Genomic DNA, 16,619 nt, shown 5'->3' with positions numbered 1-16,619 from the left:
GGTCAGGGGGGTGGCATCTTCCTCTGAGGAAGGCCAGATATGCATACCAGATTCTTTGAAGCTCCTGCCTTGTAATGTAAGTCATCCTGTGGGGAGGGGTGAGTACACCTGAGCCCGGACAGGGTTTTGATTCTGACCTCTTGAGAGCAGAGGCTCTCACCGTGGGAGGTCAGAACCGATCAATGAGCTCACCAGCAGTTGGTAGGTTTTTGTAAGGTGCCTTCTGGCTGCATGTCATTAAATCCATCAGTGAGGGTTTAATAATACGAGATGTTTGATAGCAAACATCCCTAGGTTCAGAGAAGCCACGTGGTGCTGGGAAACTTGTACTGACCAGTGTCAAGCACATGTATTTAAACGGCTTCCTTGCACACTTACTATGTCTAAGACTCGACAAAGACACAGTAAGGGCATATTTGCTCATGTATGTATGTATGCCCTTACTTGTAATATAATACACCCTGTCTTAAGACTGAAGGCCTGCTGTTGGGATGACTTTAGGGGACATCGCACGCAAGCGTATGTCATGTTGTGTTTTCAATTTTGGGAGCACCTTGTCAATCAGTCTGCAATGGAAGTCTGCATAATTTTGGTGCTAAGTCCCTCAGAGTGTCTGAAGTTGTGCTGCAGCTCTGAGGGGCCCTCTTGACTGCTCATGTCCTAGGTACCAGGGGGTACCATTTACTAGGGACTTGCAGTGAGGCTGGAGGCTCTGGTCACTTGGAATCAAGTGACCAGATGTCTTGTTTGGGGGCGAGGAACACTGGCACTGGGTACTTGGTTAGCAGGAACCCAGTGCACTTCAGTCAGTTCCGAGGAGATGGTTTTGTTTACTCTCACTGTGGCCATCGGTGCCTGGTACAACTGTGCTATCCAGGTCAGGAATTCAGGGCCAAAACCAAATCTCTTTAGGTGTTGCATCAGAAATGGCCAGTGTACTGCATCAAAAGCCTTTTTGACATCTAGGGGGAGGAATGCATGGTATTATTGTCGGGAGTGGTCCATTGCCCTCCAATTATGGAGTCTGCAGAGATTAAATCTGGTCGACCTCTGTAGCTTGAAACTCGATTGGTCCCTATGGATAAGAGAGAATATAGCTCCTGTGAGCCTTGTGGCCAGCACTGCTGTCAAAATCTTAGTCTCCACATTGAGCAGTGAGATCAGGCAGTAGGAACCAACTCGTCGCTGGCTTCCCGTTCTTGTGCATTACTATTGTGACACTATGCAGGTCAGGTGGCAGTGTTCCTACCTCGCCTCCAAGTACATACTAGGGAGATGGGTACCAAGGATCCCTTTTTTTTTTTTCTTGAAACCGAGAGGCTGTTGGGGCCTGGTGTCTTCCCAAAATGTAACTTTGCTATAGTCACATATATTTCCGGGAGTGTAATATCCTCTTCTAGAGATGATTAGTTCTCCATTGTAAGGGTCTGCAAATTCACATTGACTAGGTAAGCCTTAATTTGGTGAGCTACAACAGGAGGGTGTGCACTTTAGAAATCCTTATAGTATTTTGCAAATTCATCTATTCTGCCATCAGTGTATAGGATTTGCTGTTGCTACCCACTATGCTAAGTTTCCAAGGGGCCTCTGCCTCACACTGACCTAGCCATGCCAGGAAGTTGCCTGCTTTGTCACCCTTGTCCTAGAGGTGGTGTTGCATCGCTAGAATCTGGTTTCTAGCATCGTTTTGTGCCAATGTGTGATACTATGTGCTCAAGGCCTCGATCTGAAGGGCCTGGGGATCCAACACTGCCTTTAAGGTCCCTGCCGCTTGCAGTAACCGATTTTGTTTGTTTGACCTCTTCCATCGCTTTCATTTCTCTTTTTATGTGCAACTATACTTTGTGTTAGTGCTCAGAGATCTATCTTGTAGGCCTCTGTGTTACAGCCGAGTCTATAGACTGTTTTCTGGGAAATACAGCGCCGTATCTATTGTCAATTCCTGTGAGCCTGCCTCATCTCGTAACTCCCACGTATTCGATCATCATTCCAATCCCGGCTGATGAGGATATCTTCCCAGGGTGAGCCAAAGTGGTTAGTGATCAGACCGGCACCCAGCCAGATATTCTATTCTCAATCCTACCTATTTCTCCTGCCGGAGCGAATCTGTATTCAAATCTAGAGAATGCTGCATGGGTTCCTGAGAAGTCTGAGTAACATCTGTCTTATGGGCAGAGTCAACGTTAAAGATCAGAGAGTCCCATTGTAGTTGCACAGTGGGCCAGAGGGGTCTCCTGCGATACACCCTTAATGGAGCCCGAGTGATCAGGTTCAGGGGCCATAACATTATATTAATCTCCTCCTACTATGTGTACCGATGAATCCATTCCTAGCAAGATGAGCATTACCTGCTCTAGGGTGGGCTTCTGCAAACGTGGAGGCACATAGAGGCTAATGTGTGATTTTTGTCCTTCCCCCAGATACAACACACACTGCGGCATACATCTCGTTAGGATATAGCTAGGTCTTCAGAACCTGGAAGGGGAGGGGATGTCCTCCGAACTAAGATTGCTACTCTCCATGAACTCTAGGTGAATCATGCATGGGCCAGCGTGGTATAGGGCCTTCTCAGGGAAACTGCACTGGGTCTCTTGTAGAAGGACCACATATGGCTTTAAGTGACTAATGTAAGTTGCTACCAGTCCACGCTTGATTTTGTTGCCCAGTCCATTCACATTCCAGGTAACAATGGACTCCCTCTGGTCTCCCACCCATCAGCCTCTGCCGTCCCAGTATTGTGGCATATTTAGCTGCTTCCCACAGCGGTTGCCTATTCTGTACCTCAATGACTGCCTACTTTGCTCCCTTAACCTCAACACCCTTCTCAGAAAGTAGCCTCTATCTTTCTCTCTTTCTCTCTCTCTCTCTCTCTCTCTCTCTCTCTCTCTCTATCTCTCTCTATCTCTCTCTATCTCTCTCTATCTCTCTCTATCTCTCTCTATCTCTCTCTATCTCTCTCTATCTCTCTCTATCTCTCTCTTTCTCTCTCTTTCTCTCTCTTTCTCTCTCTTTCTCTCTCTTTCTCTCTCTTTCTCTCTCTTTCTCTCTCTTTCTCTCTCTTTCTCTCTTTCTCTCTCTTTCTCTCTCTTTCTCTCTCTTTCTCTTTCTCTCTCTCTTTCAGGGTTTTATGTAGCTGATCACCTCCAGGAACTCCACTCGCACCTTCGGGTCACTCTCCAGAGGAGCCTTCACCTTCATCCTCGCTGGGCACCTGTTTGCTGCCTCTGAATGCAAGGCCTCCTGCAAATGAATAGAGCATCTCAAGGGCTATGTTTTCTTGGGTCAAAGATAGACCCCCCCCCCCCAAGGAGGGGTGCATCCACACAGCCACCAATGTCGTCCCCCCCCCAAGTTGAGTCACTGGTAAGGGGGGCACCACCCTGCTTGTTACATGCGCCACGGTGGGATCTGGTATGCCCAAATCTATTGTCCCAAATTGTGTGCCCAAATTGCATCAGGACTCCCTTCTACTGCTTATAGTGGCTATGTCCGCAGTGTGTGGCCACTAGTCCAGGCTGCTATTGCCGTCCCAGAGGAGAGAATGTGGGCTACTATCGCTCGTCCCCACCAGGGAACTTTTGACAAACCTCTGGCTGGTGCTCGCCTCCAGCATCTGCTACGTTTCAGCCATTCGTTTTTGCCTTTATTCCTTCATCTGGGGGCCAGTGTGTGAATGCCCGGCTGCTGGATCCAACTCACTCCTACTCCAACTCTGCCTGTTTCTGGCCCATTGACCCACGCCACAATCCTCCGCTGGAGCAGAGGCGACCTCTGGCACTTGGGAAATGCTCCTGGGCCAGGTATACCTCCAATCCCAGTCCCCTCAGAGGCCTGGAGGGGAGGAATCTAAGGGTGCATCTACCTTGCCTCTCCTCTCCACACAGCGGGTGGTCTCGGATGTGGTGCCGAATTGCACAGCGATCAATAGTCAGCACTGGCGGGACCACGGGTGACTAATAAATGCTCCTGGGGCCAGGCACCTTGTGGCCCCTCAGGAGCCCAGGCAAAATACTAGTTCGCTGCTTGCTTCCCCTCTTGGCACCACACAGCGAGACAGTCTCCCCGCTTCGGCACCGATTTGTACATCGATCAGCATCAGGAGGCTGTGATCCTCAGTGGAACCCCACCAGATGCCGGGTGTCACTGTATTCTAGCGCCCTTGAACCCATTTGGGGCCAAGAAACTTTTCACGTTCATCTCATTCAGCTGCATTGAAAGGCAGCTGCCATTTTGTCAGGCCTTGCTTAATTTTCAAAGGCTGCAGTTGCTTGGTTGGTTATCATCAAGGGGCTTTGTTTGTCTGCTCAGGATATCTGCATGGCCCTCAGGATCAAGTGGGGTTCTGTTTTTGGGGTTGATCGGGCTCAGGGATGTCATATCATGTCAGGATTTAGTATGGCCCAGATGGAGCTCTGTGCAAGGACATCTAACCCACCTTCTTGGTGGCCACCCCCTCCCCCTTACAAGAACTCTTGACAATGTTTCCCTTCCTGATGTTAAGCACAAGCTTGCTCAATCTGCCAACTGAAATGCTTCTTTTCATACAATCATTTTACTGTAGTGCAGTTCAAATTTAATACCGAATGACAAAATGGTAAACCTTACTTTTTTTAACCATCTCCCCTTTTTGTGGGCTCCACTGAAGGATGTGAATGAAACGTGCCTTGCCATGCCATGCCAAATTCGGATCTAATGGGCATTCAATTTCTTCAAAAGGTTTGAGTGGGTTCATCGAAGAGGGCCTAAGTTACTAGCAAAACTTTATTTGCGCCAGGACGCCTACATTCATTGTCTTGCTTTATAAACTCTCTAACAATATCAAAAAAGTGGCTTGACAATGGAAGCCATACCAAAACTACACAGGTGCCATCGCCTGTATTAAATGTTTAATCAGGTCAATGGGACAGCCATGGCGTTGCCAGTTGAGTTTCTGAGGATTTTAGGCTTTGTCACCTTACTATCTATCAAAGGCTTCATGATCTACCTTCTTGAGCATTTAATAATGCTTACCTCCGTTTTCCGTGTTTCTTCTTAAGGTCCTGAATTGTAATATGTATAAATTCATGAATTTGGTCTAATCCAGCAGCCAGATATGCTGTTTGATATTTTATGCCAGGCAACTATTTTTTGTATCAAACATAATGATGTATCTTTTGTGCGAAATTCTTAAACTCCAGTTGGTAGCTCTTCAGCAAATGTTCTTCAGCTTTCAACCAATCAAATGCTCAATGGGTTATGAAAATAAAACAAATTAGTTAACTATAAACTTGCTGGTGCTCAGTAGGTGAAGCTTTTTGTTATCGGAATGTGGGCTTAAACTCGCTCATCTGCAGGAAGTTTCACAATGTCAAATGGAGTAAGGTTAATTTATATTAAGTGCTTGCCAAATTCTCTAAAATTCCTTTTTGCTGTGTTGAATACTGTGTCCTCTCAGTCATATGGTTGTGAGGTTTATTTGGGGAAAATATAAAACTAATAATTTATTACTTAAATAGTTCAGCACCCATCCGTTAACATTGCTTTACCACAAAGTTGTCATTTATCAGAGCGGGCCAAAATGCGTGGGGGGGCACCTATTTTATTCAGATCTCTTGAGAGAACTTTATGTATAGACCGCCAAAAATTAATTTGGATACAGTTATCTTGGTTGAAATGCTATCTTTGAAGCACTTTAGAAGTACACGCATTGATGAGATACTTTCTTCCTCTCCCTTCAGTGTCTAATATCTGGAGACCGTAGCAATAGCACCAAGAAGCACGTTCAGCTTACTCCATTTCTTGGATAATGGCGGAAGCAAATGGGTTTCTGGATTTCTGGGGAGATTTCACTTGTTCGATGTGTTCGGAAGATACCCGGTATCCAGTGGCCGTAGATTGTGGACACCATTTTTGCCCCAGCTGCATCACTCAGTGCTGGGGGAGAAGAGAGGAAAATTTCCCTTGCCCCATATGCGGACGAATATGTCAAGCCAAAAAGCTGTTTTCCAACTGGCAACTCCGAATCCCTGGGCAAGAGTTAAAACAAGAGGACATGAACATCTGTACAAAACATGAGCAGCCACTACAGATGTTCTGTGAGGACGATCAGGAATTGATTTGTTTGGTGTGTTGGACTTCCACTGACCATGAAATGCACCGTGTGAGTAAGATAGAAGAGGCCGGGCAACATTACAAGGTATGTACTTCGGTATTGAGGTTATGATTTTTGCACTGTTCAACACAATAAGAAACTGGCGAAGAGTACAAGGCACGTGTGAATGGGTGCAAGGCTAGGCTGGCTAATTGTGAATGCTTTCTTTACAAACGCACTGGAAAACAGAGCACCCATTTTCTCTCCAGTAACTGCCACTGATTCACTGGTGCCCACTCTACTGGAGGGATGCTTACGGCATGCGCACTTACACATGATTAGTATACACTGGGCTCTCACTGTCTGCCAGTACTAATTATCAGATCTGACTGCCTAGCCAGTAAAAATTAGGCACTATGCGTCCACTCAATGGAAGTACGCCACTTTGTTGGTCCCTCTGCTAGTGTCCGACATTTGTGTGCAATGTGTGCTTTAAGTTTATACACTAACTTTTTGAGGTGCATGAAGCTTTGTTTGAATTGTAACAATTGGTGTGGCAATACACAGCAGCGAATAGTGCTGTGAATGCTCGTGTTCCATGCTGTTTTCCTGTATTTTTTTTAGGGGGGTAGGGGGCGAATGTCTAACATAGGTTCAGAAGGGCTAGATTTATGGCACATTTGCAGGATGTTTTCATCGGATTCGGTTGTACACTATTAATCTTGGGCCTAGGTGGAAAACGTATATGCTTTCTTTTTACCTAGCATGTATTTGTAGGGCTGGAAAATTGTTTTTAGTTGAAGCACCCTGACATATGGGTCACAGATGACTACCACTTTACATCTTGGCTATAGAGGGTTTGAAAAAGTAACTTAACATAATTTGGGTTCTGTAAGGTATAACTTTATTGCTGTGAAGTTGGTTTACCATCTACAAATGCTCTCTCATCAAAGAGAACCTGCAGCACTGCCTTTTCTAGGGCTTTGTGATTGTCAGTTAGACCCAGTTACCATTGCATTGACTTTGAATATTTAAATGCTCCCCAGAGGAGTTGCTTAGTCTTGTTTTTAATGTTTCAAATTCCTAAAAAGGAACACACCAAACCCTTGTTTCCCATAAGAAATATGTTTTATTGTTTGTCACCTGACACTGACACTATGTGAGTTTGTATCTTAGTTACTGTGAGAAATTAGGCAGTTGGTTGAGGGAAGTGAAACCCTGCTCAAGCAACAGCCATAATCCTTGCTAGGGTGAACCACAAAGTCATTAACCTGTGCATAGACCTCTGGTATCTTGGCACACAAGCAGTCAGGCTTGACTTGGAGGCAATGTGCACATTATATATGCAGCACACAATCAGCAAGAGTGAAAACGGAACACAAAATTGAGAGCCAATTTATAAAAATAGAGTAAACTCTAAAATTTGAAACCAAAATTGCAAAAATCCAATCATTAGAACCGGAGTTATGAAGTTTTAAATTTTAATGTGAAAAATAGTGCCAAAAAGAGCAAAGTGCCAGCCAATGGTATCTGGTCATGTGAGACTGGACCACAGTCAAGATTTAAGGTCGACCGTGATGGAGCATTGTTCAGCTACATGGAGTGGATTGGGACGAGTCTCGGCTTATCTCTGGTTGTTTAGGAGCTGTTCGACAAAGTTGCAGTGAAGATTTCTTTGTTCGACTAGGTCTTTATAATGGAAGCTGAAAATGTTGAGCATGATGAAGCTGCAAACTTGATCTGTTAACAGCTTTAGGAGGCCAGATACTTCTAGAAGGGAACTGTTGAACAGGGTCTGCTGCTGTGGAAAAGAATGTAGCAGGAGCTACCGCAAAGTAAAGCTGACCGGCCATGCACATTGGGTGGATCAACAAGCAAGTAGGTCACATGTCCTCTTGGTTCTCAAGGCACTTTTTGGCATACACTTTTTCTATTTCAAGTCCTAATTATTGAAAATTCACTACTTGGGCACATTGAGCACCACATCCAGGGGTCCAGGACTGCAAAGGCACCGCATGGAGGGCACCACTTTGAGGGTCAGGACTCAAATCTGACTCGGGGAGTTATTACAACTTTGGAGGAGGTGTTAATCTGCCCCAAAAGTGACGGATATACCACCAGCCGTATTAAGAGTTCCATAGGATATAATGGACTCGTAATATTGCTGGTGGTATATCTGTCACTTTTGGGACGGATTAACACCTCCTCCAAAGTTGTATTAACCCCCTCAGTCCAGGTGTGGGTTCAAAACGTTTGGAGACTTTTCTGCCCCTTGGCTCTGATCAGGAAGCCAGCCAGATAGCCCTCTGAATAACTCTGGAAGTCTTGGGCTCATGCAGGTCTCAAGAAGCTGAGCAGTCCTGAGAGCACAGGGCAAGTGTCAGCAAGCAAAGCTGTCCTCTTGGAGCAGCAGGGCAGTCCTCTGAAGTACACAGAAGGCCACAGGCAACAGGGCAGTCCTCGAAGTCTTTTTGCCAGACCAAACGTAAACTGAACCGCTGATTCTGAGGGTCCTGTTTCTATTCTTGGTGCTAGTTTTGAAGTGGAAGAAACTTCTGGAGTTTTACCCCCATGGAAGTGTTGAATTTCCTGCCTCCTTACCCTGGTACCAGGCTGTCTGGCATCACAATGGCCTAGACTGAAATTCTTTGAGGGTCTGCTGAGGCAGTGTCTTTGAAGCGCAGGTAGGGCTGTGCACAGCTCTGCCCCTAATCGTGCCAGTGGCTTACCCTGCCATCACCCTGTCCCTCTATTCTGTGGGTGTTTGGGAGGAATATACAAAGACCAACTGCCACTCCCACCTAGTTATGTGACTACTATCGAACAGGCTGCAGGCACCAAATGGTTAGGACAGGAAATCACCAGCTTTCTAAAAGTGGCATTTTCAGAATTGTGACTTAAAATCTGATTTTACCATTAAAAAGGATTTTAAATTTCGACTCTTTAGATGCCCATAAAGATATTTCCAGCTGCTCCAAAACAAAAAAAGCTGAGGGTTGTGTGACATTACTGTGTAGTTCTCACAAAACTGTCTTATGTCCAGTCGGGCTTGTTCTTGTGTTGTAAAACCTTTAGCTCAACTCTTGGTAGCTGTGGCTTGCAACAGAAAGACCTAAACCAAGGAGCTAGTGTAAACCATTTAGAAGCACCAACAATGAAGTGAGAAAGTCACATAACATGAAAGAAATCCAACACCAATTTATAAAAATGGATTATATTTTATGAATTTTTAGACCCAAATATGAGAAATTTTCCAGATGGTTCCAGATATATATATGTAAAATTTAGCTATTTAGTCCAAAGTGCAAACAAGCATTAGTAACTAAAATGTTCAAACTTTTGAAAAGTTTGAAAGAATTGTGATCGGCTCCTCCTGTCTGGGTTGGGTGACCAGTTCCAACAAGGAAAGGGAGGGGGGGGGGGGGGGCAGTGAGGAGTATTTGGACAGTTACGTGGTCCCCAAAGCAATCTTAAATCAAAACCACACTACATCGAGGCTGCCATAGACTTCAGTGGAGTGGCCTCCCTTTGTAGCAGGCTTCTATTATTCCTGAGCCTGTGAGTTATTAACACTTCTCCCCAGTTGTGCAGAAGGCTGCCTGGTGGTCAGCAACTGTGCAAGGACACTGGGCAACAGAAAGTAACTTTCTAAAAGTAGTTTTTCCATAAAAGTGACATTAAATATGACTTGGGCGTCAAGTTTAATGCCACAATTCATTTGAAATCTTGAAGTACCATTCTAGTAGCCCCATTTAGAAGTTAGTCAGACTGAGAGGTTAGCCGGTACTCTGTGTTAGCCAATGGGACTACTAACATTTCCACAGCAACAGCAATTTGGAATTTTTGCTGTTAAGACATTAAAAGTATATGTCGACTTAATAATAGAGCTTCCTGCCTAGGGCTACACATGCCTTTCTTAGGAGAGACATGTATATTGTTACGGGAAGTGGAGACTTTGACACTGGTTAAAACTGCCCTTCAAGGCTCACGGAGGGTGGCACAATCGGTGCTGCACCCGTGGATGGACACTGTATCTTACATGACCAGAGTACCGTATACTACTGACTTATAAGCAAGTCAGCTGATGCCAATTGGGGATAGCAAATTCAACATTGTAAGGGTACTGGCACTGAGACCTGGTTAGCAGGCCTCCGTGCAATCTGCGTTTAAAAAACAAAAACAGCATCTAGGAGTTCACAGCAAAAGCCTGTTTCCTCAAGTTATCAATGATTAAATGTGATAAGGGAATGCAATGTTATCTTATGCGAGAGGTAGGCCTCAAAGGAGTGAAAAACGAATTTAGGGGTGCTTGACTACCAGGATACGTAAAGTTTAAAAATACATGTCCAACTTTTTAAATACAATGCACCCTGCTTTGTGGGCTTATTAAGGAATGACATACATTAAAATGGGAGTTTTGGGCTTGGCAAAGGACAGTTTTTACCAAGTCGAATTGGCAGTTTAAAACTGCTTGCAGGCTGCTGTTGCAGGTCAGACTTATTTTAAAGGACTTCTTAAGTGGGTGACACAGTAAGTATTGCTGCCCACTAGGAACATCATTTCCTGCCCTGGGTATAGGGTATACCACTTTACTTGGGACTTGTAATTAAATTAAATATGCTGGTCGGGTATAAGCCGCATTTACCATGTGTTTGGGGAGTGAGCACAAATACTTTGTGCATGTTACCACTGCTAGCCAGTGCTGCTAGAGTGTAAGGCCAACAAAAATAAATTCAGCAGAATAGGAGGGGTGTGCGCAAAATGTTTGTGGGAAGACCAGGCTAAGGCTGACGGGCCTAACAGTTATTAAATTAAAGACACTGGGCTGGTAAATTGAACCATAGCCAGAGTAGTTTCTTAACAATGACTTTCCTTTAAACTGATGTGAGAGAATGTGCTACTCTGACATAATGACTAACCTGTCCGTAAATATCTATGGCAGTAATGCAAGTGTGTAATCTTAACCTGGAGAAATCGAGAAAGTCCTTGTCAAGTTACTGAGTCACGACTGATGGAGTTGGCATAACCATGTGATGGTGAGTGTCAATCAGTTTGTACATTTGCATATTTGACGGTTCACTGTGAAATAAAACTACCCAAGCATGTAACAGACTCTTAACGGCACCGCAGCGAGCCTTTGCAATTTCCCCAACTCTGTTGTGATGACTCAGTTTACGAGCATACATAACTTTTTTTTTTTTTCTATTTTGTCACTTCCATAGGCCTTCTTAGACTTTGAAAATACACTTTGAAGGATGGAAAGATTATTCAAAGTGATTTTGGATGCTGTGGTAGAGGAAGGCTTATGTGAAATTGCATTTCTGAACTACCTGTGACAACTCTGATTTTTACATTTGTTTTTAGAGAAATTAGAGTAACTGTACATTTTAACACACTTATCTCAAAAGTATCTTCGACCCAGTGGCGTAGCGTGGGTTGTCAGCACCCTAACCTGGGGCAAGGCAAGTAATTTGCGCCCCCTAACCCGTGGATTTTAGCACTCTAGTCTCTTCCAAGATGTTGCGGCCGGCCCCCGCTGCACCCCGCACGCTACGCCACTGGTTCGACCTGCTGGAAAACCTTCAAAATATCTGTGGGGAGCTTGAGCTTTCATGGCACACTGAGAAAGTACTGGAATATTTCATTCGTGTCCTCTCATATCCTTTCCATTTCTAGCAAATATGTAAAAATGTGCTATAAAATGTACTTTTTGACCCTAATAAATATCTGAAACATTTTATTAGCTGTGTATGAATGCTAGAGGAAACTCCTGAAACCAGTAAATGGGGGAGAAAATATTAGAAATGCTGTGAAATACTGGTGGATACTTCTGATTTAGAACCCTGCCTTGAAAAAGAGGCTTGTACCTCGAAGCACTCGAGGGCTGGGTTAAAATTGAAGAACTTTTTTACTCTGAAGAGTATTAAGAATGAAATAAACCAAGGTTATGAAAGAATTGAAGTACATTTTATATGAACATTCAGTACATTTTGGTTAATATTGTGAATACCTCATCTTAAGAATGTTCCATCGTTGTTGATCACAACTGAGAATTTTCCTCATTTAACAAAAGCATAGACCACATCCATTGGCTGTTAATATCAAATGTCTTCTAAGTTCTTAATGATGCATACATTTTTCAAAAAATGAAAGGAATTCCGCGCAAGTAACTATTTACGAGACCATTTCAAATGTAAAAAAATCACCTTATTTAGCTTTAGACATAGCCATTGGTGATTTGATGCATTCTAGTTTCTACTTATGAGTTTTGATGTTCTCTTTCAGTTATTCAGTTTGGTGCACTTGCAACATGCATGCTTGCAGTCTGGGGTCCCCCCCGCCTTCTTTCCCTGCATGGCCTCATAGTTCCTTTTCTCCCCTAAGTGTTGTGGTTCATTAGCTGCTTCTCTTTTGCTTACCGATTTCCAACAGAGTTTTTTTTTTTTTTTTTTTTTTAAACTTTATTTTTCCTTTTCTCCTTATGGGCAGTGCTTTGGTGCTAAATTGTGCACCTCACCCCTGTTAACTTTTGGCAAGAGCTGAAGCCCATTACGCATGTGTCTCATGTTTGGGGAGCAGCCTGTGCACTGCCCTCCATTGATATTTGAAAGCCTCTGTCTTACACAAGTCATTGAATTTGATAATTAGGAAGAAGGGTACATTGCCCCATGGAGATTGCTCTCTCTCCCGGTGAGGTAGCAAGGCTACTTACCCAGGGACTTTTCTCACATTGTCACAACTAATTGCTGGTTTTTCCTTAATTATAAGCTTGAACATGTTACATCTTTATGGTAGTGTAAAACCAAAGGTTGGGATGTTGACGTGGTGGGCCTGATCAGTGGTGACTGTTGCCCGATCTGCTCCTGACGACTCAGGCAGTCTCTTTAGGGATGGGAAATGATCCCAATGTAATATGTGGACAACTTTTCCCAACAAGAGGCTCTGCATTAATAAGTGCTATCCAAAAGCCATAAGTTCTACTCACAGCATTAGGTACCATGCAGTCATGGCCCAGACGTTGCAGGCACAAGTCTGTTGAGACTTGACATCTTGGAAACAAATGAGGATATTTGTGGTGTGGCGGCAACAGGTCCCCCACCAAAGCCCACATGGCGATTGTGCCCCAGATTCTTGAGCAGGACCAGAGGGTTTACAGGAAGCTATGAGAGCAATTACAAATTCTGTGCTGTGGTTCTCCAATGAAGCTGCGGTCTTGTAGTGCTCGACGCACTTATTATGCGGTTTGTAGTACTTATGCTACCTTTCTGTAAAGGCAAGCTTTGATTCTTTCAAATGGAACAAGAGGCCAAGTGTCAGACTGCTAGGCTTCCCGTATGTTGCATGTCATCAAACAAGCCAATGCTAAGTTTAAAAGATAACACTGCCTTTTTCCCGGACTGAGCCCTGCAGGATGACAGCCACATTTTAACCTAGTCAAACAAGCTGTAGAATTGAAACGTCTGCGGTCCAGGCCTTTGACCAATACACCTGTTATGACCTTGAATCAAGGCTCGAATGGAAAACCAAATCAGCCCATGCAAAAATGACAAAAAGTAACCCACTCTGCAGAAAACTGCAATGGCTCCCTGGGGGCTTTCGTTTGTCACAGCAGCAGATCAGGTCTGTGCTGTCAAGCAAGACCTAAAACGAAGACGTTTCATAAACTGACAATTGATCAAATAATTTTGGAAGCACAAAATAAGGTTGCCCGCTTGATTGACTGGGCACAACATGAACAACAAACATTGTGGCTTTTAGAACCTGACTCTAGAACATGGTCCCCATTGAAATGCATTGTATAGAGCACCTGTTTTTGAGGGTCACAAAAAAGAGCACATGTAAAGCGTGATAAAAGATGTCACAATATAATATAACTGTCATTTGTTGATGGTACCATAGTAATTTGGAAAATTGTGTATTCTAAGAGGATTTTATCCTGTCTAAAATGCTGATCCTGTGCTGGGGTTTTCAAAGATGTTTCAGTGAAACCGGTTTTCAAATGAGAGCATGTTCTTAGTCTCAGGAAAGCAAACTTGGGACACATTTACAATGTGTTTTCCAATATCTTCCTCATCTTTTTCTGTAAAACATTCTCACATGCACACTAAAACGTGTACTTTCAATACCAGTAGCTGCTAGGATTGCAACCTAACTGGTTTTCTACCTGCACCCGCGGTATTTTAATGCCCTGGCTGGTGAAAAAATGAGCAAACTCACCTAGAGACGGTGTTTTTGGTCATTATCTGTACATACTTCGAGTAGCAGATATAAAAAGCAAGCACTTTTAAATGTGTTCTAGAGCTGCATTAACCCCTTCCATGCTGAGGTGGCCTGGAGCCGTCCTCAGCCATGCTGCGCGTGTCCTGAGGAGTAGATGGTTGTGCAGTAACTATCTTTTGTCTTTCTCTGCCAAGGTGTGTGTGTGTGTATGTATGTATATATATATATATATATATATATATATATATATATATATATATATATATATATATATATATATATATATATATATATATATATATATATATATTTATTTTATTTTTTTACTGAAAATCTACCAACTCTAGATATTTTCGTAAACTAGACACTGGGAGGGGACTCCAGAGTAGCGGGCCTTGCTGCCTCAAAGTACTTATATCTGCTTGGAACCTCAAACTTCCTGGAGTGTGTACACAGATAGTTGCTGCTCTGGTTCTATATCTATAATAATGCTGCACAACAGAATTCGCCAGTCGATCCTATGCCAAGAAATGACTGCAGTAGTTCGCAGTCTGCTTGTAACTGCTCGAAGGGTGTGAGAGCACCACTTTGAAAAAGAACCCGGAGTGCCCACCAAAACAGTTTGCCATGCCACTAGGCCCTCCCTACTAGTCATGTCATGTTATGGAATGGAGCAGCGGAGTACAATACGATTTCAGGAGAGAGCAGTGGAATGAATGGCATGAGGTGTGAACTGCAATGGTAGCTATCATGTGCTGTGTATAGTAAATTCTTAGAATTTGGAGTGGGGGGTCGCGCCTAAGACAGGAAAGCCTCTTGTACCACACGGTGTGCACGATCGGTGGAGGATAAACCTAGCTCCTCCAGCAGGCGGCCTGCTAGCCAACGAGCAGTCCATTGGAGCTGCACTGCCAAGTAGTAATGTTCAAAGTTGGGGGCTGCTAGGCCCCCTTTTTCCACAGGCAATTGTAGATTGCGCAGCCCAACTCTACGCCAGTCTTTGTTCCAGATGAAGCAGAATAACACGTCATGAAGCATATGAAATATGGTCTGTGGGATGTGTACAGGAAGGTCATGAAAGGAGTACAGGAGGCATGAGAGCATCACCATTTTAGATAGACACTCTCTCTTGGATCATGAGCGGGAGTGTACTCCAGAAGGCCTTTTAAGGGTGGAGGGAGGTGATGGTTTTAGTGAGATTCTCATCTAGGATGTCTGGAGTCTTATGATATAGAAGCATGTCAATATAATTAAATATACGGAGCTCCCAAAGCAGAGGGTGTGAATTCACTGATAAATACAGTGGCGGGCAATCTCTGTGTAGTGTAAACAGACAGGATTTGGCCCAGTTCACCCCTAAGGCCGGAGGCTGCTAGAAATTCTGACAAGATGTTCCTGATATTGGAGATTCCATTCCTTATATCATGGCTGTGGATTAATGCGTCAACTTTTAGTGAGACTATGTGTTCCGCCATTCAGGGGGATACCCAATTTCTGACCCTGTTGCCAGAGGCTCCATAGCTAAGGCAAAAAGGAGCAGAGAGAAGGGACGTCCTTGGTGTCTCTCTACTCAGTGGGAATTTGGGGGGGGGGGGGGGGTAGATGCATTGACCAATCTTTACTTGCTCCGTGGATTCTGTGTAGAAGAGGTATACGTCTTTGCAGCCAACCCATGATTCCCAATGAGGTGAGTGTTGGGAATAGATGATTCCAATCTACTGTGCTGCATTCCTTTTCTAAATCTAACATGCAGGCAACATATGACCAGTAACTGGGTGAAAACTCCAAACACTGTGTAGCCTGTGGATGCTGAGTCTGGTGGAGTAGCCCAGGATAAAGCAGTTCTGCTCCAGGTGAAGTACTCTAGGCATATGTTTCAGGAGGCTGGTTGCTACGATCTTGCTTAGTATCTTATATTTTGACCCTAGCATGGATAGTGGCCGGTACGAGGTTGACTATAAGGGGTCCTTATCAGGCTTTGGAAGTGGAACCTTCTGGAGTGTCACTGAAATTTGGCCTTCTGTTAGCGCTGTCTGATAAAGTTCCAGGAGCTTAGAGGCAAGTAGATGGTCAAATGTTTTATAGATGTCTATGAGGAATCAGTCAAGCCCTAAGGTCTTGCTGGTTGTGGCCCCTCTGATGGCTCCATGGACCTCCTTTGATGGGCATATCCAATGTGCTCCTGATGTGAGGCTCGAGGACAGATAGCATTATATTGTGAAGAAAGCCAGAGTTACGGGGTTGACAGACTATGGGAGGAGGGTCTCAAAGAGCATGGTAGTGGGCGATAAATGCATTATGAATGTCTGTTTGATTGGTGACCAAGTGT

The 16,619-nt window shown here is 44.2% G+C and overlaps 1 protein-coding gene across 4 annotated transcripts in view; it reads left to right on the top strand.

Annotated features, from left to right (window-relative positions):
* LOC138294138 (E3 ubiquitin-protein ligase TRIM39-like) overlaps nt 1-16,619 on the top strand; it is a 431,514-nt gene that overhangs the window by 62,054 nt on the left and 352,841 nt on the right. For 3 of the 4 annotated variants that reach the window (XM_069233333.1, XM_069233334.1, XM_069233335.1), the window contains one exon: nt 5,718-6,175. The exons of the other annotated variant lie outside the window; for it this stretch is intronic. In XM_069233333.1, coding sequence (XP_069089434.1) covers nt 5,786-6,175 — 390 coding nt within the window. In that variant the 5' untranslated portion in view covers nt 5,718-5,785. The remainder of the gene's footprint in view (nt 1-5,717; nt 6,176-16,619) is intronic. 4 annotated transcript variants of the gene reach the window in all.

This window comes from Pleurodeles waltl, chromosome 4_2 (genome assembly GCF_031143425.1).
Source record: "Pleurodeles waltl isolate 20211129_DDA chromosome 4_2, aPleWal1.hap1.20221129, whole genome shotgun sequence".
Lineage (NCBI taxonomy): Eukaryota > Metazoa > Chordata > Amphibia > Caudata > Salamandridae > Pleurodeles > Pleurodeles waltl.
This window is presented reverse-complemented; position numbering and strand designations above follow the sequence as displayed.